The sequence below is a fragment of the Eurypyga helias genome, unplaced genomic scaffold (assembly GCF_000690775.1).
Source record: "Eurypyga helias isolate BGI_N326 unplaced genomic scaffold, ASM69077v1 Scaffold38362, whole genome shotgun sequence".
Classification (NCBI taxonomy): domain Eukaryota; kingdom Metazoa; phylum Chordata; class Aves; order Eurypygiformes; family Eurypygidae; genus Eurypyga; species Eurypyga helias.
In genome coordinates this window covers 1-6,627 of record NW_010235998.1, presented here as the reverse complement: position 1 = coordinate 6,627, position 6,627 = coordinate 1, and the positions used below count along the sequence as shown (strand labels likewise).

Below are 6,627 nucleotides of genomic sequence, written 5' to 3'. Positions count from 1 at the left end.
CTTTTCTCATATTCAGAGGCACTTACTCTCTTTCCTATTGCACCTTGTCCTGTCACTGTGTACCCTCATGAAAAGTACCTCCATCCTCTCTACAACTACCTACTAGACACTGGAAAACTCAGTAGAAACTCACCACCTGCCCAAGCCTTCGTTATGCTGTACAAACCCAGCTCCCTACATTGTCAGAGCTCTCCAACCCTCAAATCATCTTGGAAGCAATTCACTAGACCATACCAAAGTTTTCAATCTCTCTCTTGAACTGGGGCGACCAAGCGTCTACACAGTATTCCAGGTGTGTCCTAACAAGTGCTGAGTAGAATGGAATAATCACAGCCCTTGACCTGTTGACTACACTCTTACTGATAGGGCCCAGGACACAGTTTGCCTTCACTGCTGGAGGGCACGCTGCTGACTCCTGTTGAGCTTGCTGTTCATCATGCCCACCAGGCCTGTTTCAGCAGAGCTGCCCCCCAGCCAGTCGGCCTCAGCCTGTGCTGCTGCTTGGGATTATTCTGGCCATGCATGACTTTACACCTCATGCAATTCTTGTTGGCCTAATCTTCCAATCTGAATACTGCTAATAAACAGTTAGCAGTAGGACATCTTCCTATTACAGACACACAGAGCTGCAGCCAGCTCTTGGAGGTCATTCGCGCTATAGCATTTGAGAACTTCTAATGATCTGCAGATGCATGCTAATGTTTCAGATGATAACAGACTGGAAGTAATTCAGTACCTGTTCTGTTGCTTGTCAGTACTCCCCAATACATCAGTGAGGAGGAAGGATTTTAACCTAGCCCTCTGTGAAATAATAATCCACTGCCTCTTTTTCTCACCCTGTTTGTAAAATCAAAGAAGGCATAAAACAACATCTGACAAACAGCACGCAATCAGGATGGGAAAATGTATGTATTTACATTTTTCAGAAGTCATAAACAGATCTATGCGTGGGCCATGTGATGTGGGCTGGGCTGGCAGTCCTTCCTGCCTTGTGAGGCAGAGATCAAGATTCCTTTGCTAAGCAGCAAGAACATAATTTTCAGGGCAGAGTTTCTCTCATTGAAGTAAAGCAGATCAAACAGCTCTGACACAGGTAAGCACTCCCCCCCTCTTCACTCCGCCCTCTTTCCTAATGAGTTTCCTGCTTTTGCGGGACAGACCTAGAAGAGCTGCAACAGAGTAGAGGCTACGTGATCGTCTAGAAGTTGCTTTGGATTCAGAACCTGGAAAAATAAGGTTCTAGTTTCCCAGGCAGAACTCTTACAAGATCTTCCCATCGTTTGGTCCCTTCCCATATTCGCTAGTTACTGGCTTTTCGTTTGAAAAGAAATCTTCATTGTCTCCCTACATGAAAACTCAAAAGGAGGAAGGGAGAGTTTTTACTGGTGTTGCATCTTCAGGTCAGAAGGGGAAGGAGTAGGGGCAAAAGAACTTGCACATTTTTCCTTGTGATGAAGACAGAAGTTAAAACATGACTGTTCCTACCTACGGAAACCTCTCTCGGGTAAGTAGACGCTGAAAGCTGGCAGTAAAAACGGTAACAAGAAGGTAATCTGTTTGAAAAGAATGTGTTTCTTTTTCTTGCATTTGAATATATACATTCATCTATTTTTGCTGTAACAAGGGAGCGTATTTAGTGTGCAAAAGCACACAATCTAACATGGAACTGTTTAAAACTGTGTATTTGTTTGGAGATGGATACTCATAAGCAATATGTGCATCGTGTAAGCTCTTTTCTTTCAAAGGGGTCTTCCTCAATACGGTGGGATGTATGTGGGTTAATACAACATGTGCAAGACAACCCCTTAGTTACAATGTTCTTGAATCCCACAGATCCCTGGTATTCATTCCACATACACTGCACACCGTGCCAACTGCTGGCGCTTCACAGAGATGGGGTTTGGAACGGGGGACAGGAGGGGCTCTCATGCCTGAGAAGGGTGCAGAAAGCACATCTATAGACAAAGAACTTGGGATATAGGCAAATATTCAAATGCATGCCTACATTTTGCAAAAGCAGACGTTCCCCAGCTGCATCTAGAACCTAAAGTAATGTTATTTCTATAATGCTACGCTCAAGTTAGACGCTCAATTTACTGGGGCAGACAGCCCCGTTAATACGGCTACTTTTCTTCTGGGGTCTGAACTCGTACCTGAACCTTTGTTATGCAATGTACAAATGTCCTAGAATTAACCTTTAAAGTTACCCTTTTTCATTTCATTTTTGCTGTAACCTCAGATCTGCATCCTAGACTGCTCTAAGTTCTCTTAAGGACCTAGACCGTTTTAGATACGCCTGGCAGTAAGTGCTGATGGTCCATTTATGCATTTTGTCTTGTAACTGCGTGTTCAAGCACGCCCATTATTCAATAAGCATTAACATAGGAAATTCTAGTACATTTACATTGGCATGCATTTATGTTCCCCCGGCATGTATCTGCATAGCTGCATGTTCTCATGACGGCATGTATGTTCTTATTTTGTATGTATTTTGGTCATGATACTGGTAACGTATTTGTGTGCTCATGTTTCATGTTGAAAAAACTATTCTGTCTTTTCACAGATGCCTGTCCCCTTAACCGCCCATCTGTCCTCAACTGTCTGCTACCACCACCTCTACTACCATGTGGTTAGAGACACACTGGAAGAACATCCGCCAAGTCTTGTTGCTGCTTTTCACTGCTGCGCTTCTCATTGGGGTCACCATGCTGGCCATTTCATCTAACATCAATCCAATAGGCTATTTCTTCCTAGGGGTAGGGGGAGTGTGCCTGGTCGGCTATTTGCTGAGCATGTTTGTCGAGTGTTACTTGAGGAATCAGCACCCACAGGACACGAACGAGATTTCTCCAAGCAGACAAAGCCAAGCAGGGTAAGCAGCAACCTGGTTATACCTCTTCAACTGTCTCTCCTCATACATGGCCATTTTACATACTGTTTCGCTGCCCTTCCCCTAGGGTACCAAACACAGGCTCCATTCCAGAAGAAAGAAGTTCTTTTTAGGTTGTTTTCCTTCATTCTTCAGGTGAAGGCTGCAAATGTCTAGGCCACCTGTGTCCTGTATCTTGTCCATTATTTATTTTCTTCCCTCCAGGAACTGATCCACTAACAATTTCCAAGGTTAAACAGATCCAAGCCCAGTTTTATTTTTCTTTGAGTAATCAAGTCTTGCCAAACAATGAGTCAGACAAGGAAAAAGAAAAAAATGCTGAAGCAACAGTGAATCTTAGCTGGGTTTAACTCTATAAACCAGAGCAACTGTTCCTCAGCAAACTTTTAAAAAGGAACCTCTAACAGGGTGTGTTTCCAGCCTTAAAAATGCAACTTGACACCAATAAACCCTGATTCTGAGAGACTCTGAACACTCCTACATCTTTTTGGCTTCATGTATATTTGCAGGCTCTCAGCATCACCTAATCTAACCCCGATTTGCCTGCTGTAGTTGGAGAGTTTAACTTTATTTGTATCTTTGCTTCCTTGTCGGCATAATCCACATCCAGAAATGACTTGACATGCTCAAATACAGGGTGTTGTAGGACGGTAAAAAAATGTTTGCTTTTAGAATGTGTACATAAAAAGAAGCCTATATTTGGCCTTGCTAGCTTGGGGGCATACTAGGAAAAAAATAGCATCTATTTATTTAAAAACATGACCTAAAAAGGAAAATGTTTGTAAGGTAACGTTTTTCTCTGCAGACATGTGTTTTTAACACAGAATCATTAGTCCTTGTTTAAACTACATGAAATTACTTAATTTTATCTGCTTCTTAAAAAAGGATGAGCATTGAGCTAATGTAAAAAGCAAGGTCCTGTTTTATTCTGAGAAATAATGAGGAGTTAGTAGGTCTTAGCAATACATTTGAACTGGTCGGAGATTTTAAATGCGGGATGTTATCCTTACAGGTCCCTTGCAACTTGAGATACTCTATAATTCTATGATCAGGCTAAGCCTAGGACACTGAAACCCGTGGGGGGGTGGGGTTTACTTGTTCCAGGGAGTGTGGGAAAATGGTCACGTGAGTAATTCTCTAGACCAGAAAGCAAGACATTAAGTTGGCTGAACAAGTGAGCTGATCCAGTGACAGAATATCCCATACAATAATACCACACGATATCCGGTCTCAGTGCCACCTGTTGATTCTAGCATGGTCCCTATACTACGTTATCCAGCCTACCTGCCTCTGCGTACACCAAGGAGTAAAATAATGAGTGTAACTGCCATTCCTCTCTTCGTGCGTAGGGTGAATGCTGCCTATGAAGCGCCCACCTATGAGGAGGTGATGACCATGTCAGTTCCGGCAATATGGACAATTGCATCCAATCCAGGCTTAGTTCCCTCCCCCCTGACTGAGCCTCCCCCTTACAACGTAGTTATTGAATCCTCTGCCCAAGAGGAGATTGTGGTGGAGGCTCTCAGGGTGTCCGTGCCATCAGACACGAGGCGCGTCTCGGAGACAGACGCAGGCTCTAGGATGCAGCTGCAGCTGGTGCTGCCCCCAAGGCTGCAGCGGTTTGTTTCAGACATCCATGAAGTCAAAGGTATTGAAGACAGGCCTGAGCCATTGGAGCCACTCACTCCACCACCTGCTTATGAGAGCGCCGTCAGCGATGAGGTCTTTGAAGATGCTTTCCAGCCCTCCATATTATGATTAATTTCACTTTCTATGAATGCAAAGCCAAACCCTCACCCCAGTACAGGCTGCTACTAGGGGGAATGTGAAAGAACTGAGACTTTTCACACCCAAACCTCTAAAGTTTGTCTCACCATTCCTCGAACCAGAGCTGAACTACAGACAAAGCTTTTGATCTCTCTTTTTTGCACAAAATACAAATCAGTGCAATGCCATAATGGTTTGTGAGGAAAACCGTGTTATATACCGCAACAATTCTCAAAGTGGAGATACATCTTCATGGGGGAGGAGTGAATTGTGAGAAGAGACAAGACTGTCAAAGGACCTCTGAGGTACTGCAGGATGCAGCCAGGAGGGGCTGTTTCAGAAAGGGGAGAATAGAAACAGCACGAAGGGGGATTTGCCTGTGCATTACAAAAAACAGTATTGCTGAGAGCTGTGTGATCATCAGCTGTCCTAAAATCCCTACTGAGAGACTGAGGCTGCAGTACCCTGACGTGCTGTTTTGCAGCAACACAAATTTATGGTCTGCACTGTTTGTTGCAACACCTCTGCTCCACATCCTCAGCTGTGCTGCATGGAGTGTGACTGAGGGGAGGGTGCCTCCCTTCATCTGGAAGCCAGCACCACCTGAGAGCTGTCACTTGGGGTAGAAAAGCTGATGATAAGCACAGCACCATGAAATTACTTTTGTTGTTCACAAGGTTCTCATCCCACACAGCTTCCAGGTGGTCAACCAGAGGGAGATAATAGCAGTTTTTATCCTGTGAGAGAGGCTAGCAGGGGGATACAGACATATCCTCTGCCTGGACCACCCATCTCCACTGCTCTACAAGAGGGTTTATCTCTCTGCCGTACTACAGCCTCGAACAGACCACTTGAGACGCGACATTTATTGTCATCATGGAAAGCATTTGCACAGAAAGGTCATTGCTCATTCATTTCCTCGTAACAATGCTGTGCACAGAGGCTTCTATCTGGCCTCTGGAACGGGCCAGCCTGCCTGCCGAGGTCATGGCTACAGTGGAGAGCACCTGAAAATAGCAGACCCAAGGGACATGCGGTCTTCATCAAGGAAGGAGCCAGGTTCTAGCTTTCACTGATGAGTCTTTTAAAATGGGTGAGTTCAACTGATGGGCGAGTTAAACCGATGGGCTCTGCAGAATTAGTCTGCAGTAAGCCAAAAGATAATGTCTGGTGAATGTCCAAATAATTTAAAAACTAATACAGTGGTCCAAATCTCCTACAAAGGACAGCATCAGTCATCACAGCCTTGTCTAGTACAACAGCATCCTCTTTTGTTCATGAGGAGACAGCAAACCACGGGCTAGAAGCAAATAAATTATTTCTTATTGTTTGATTCTTTATAATTAAAAAAACCCAAGAATTCTTATGTTGTTTATGAATAAATGGGACTGCACTAAAAATACCTGGTGGCATCGTTAGTTTTTCATCCCAAAAGAAACTTTCCTCAAAGCGTGCTTTTGCTTGCATTCTGCTCTTTTGATGATATCGGATTAGAAAAAGGAGAGGAGTTCCATCCTTAAATCTACAGCTGAATTACTTGGTATCATTAACGATGAAGCAACTACGATACCGCTACCATCAAAGTTTGATGGGAGAGGAATTTGCTGATCCCCAGTTACAATCACTGGGGTTGTGTCGTCAGCATCCGTAAGGGATTTGAGCTGCGGTTTAGCACGTGAAGCCCCCGCGCACCAAGGAAGGGCGCAGCTCCAGCAGCACAGGGACATCAGAAACCTGCTGTGACAACAGCTGTGAATTCGCTTTGCTGACAGGCCGCTCGCTTGCTCTTCCCTTTGTATTTCATTTGTGCCCCGTGCGCACCTTTTCCTCCCTCAGGCTTCCCCGAGCCGGTTTTTTCCATTTCCGCTGAAACAGATACCAACAAAGCACAGCTGACGAAACTCCCACAACTGAGCTTCCGGCGCGGGCGCGTTTGCGAGGCAAAGCTGCGGGCCCGCCAGGCCCAACGC

General features: G+C 44.8%; 1 protein-coding gene across 1 annotated transcript; it reads left to right on the top strand.

The window, feature by feature from the left end:
* Window positions 1–2,624: 2,624 nt before the first annotated feature.
* TMEM139 (transmembrane protein 139) lies at window positions 2,625–4,648 on the top strand. The gene is made up of 2 exons (XM_010146942.1): window positions 2,625–2,872; window positions 4,240–4,648. The coding sequence occupies exons 1-2, from the start codon at window positions 2,625–2,627 to the stop codon at window positions 4,646–4,648; spliced, it is 657 nt and encodes a 218-aa protein (XP_010145244.1).
* The last annotated feature ends 1,979 nt before the right edge of the window (window positions 4,649–6,627 follow it).

Coding starts and splice junctions, on each gene's coding strand:
- TMEM139 (XM_010146942.1), top strand. CDS start 2,625: ATGTGGTTAGAGACACACTGGAAGAACATCCGCCAAGTCTTGTTGCTG. Junction 2,873..4,239: donor AGCAGACAAAGCCAAGCAGG/GTAAGCAGCAAC, acceptor CTTCGTGCGTAG/GGTGAATGCTGCCTATGAAG.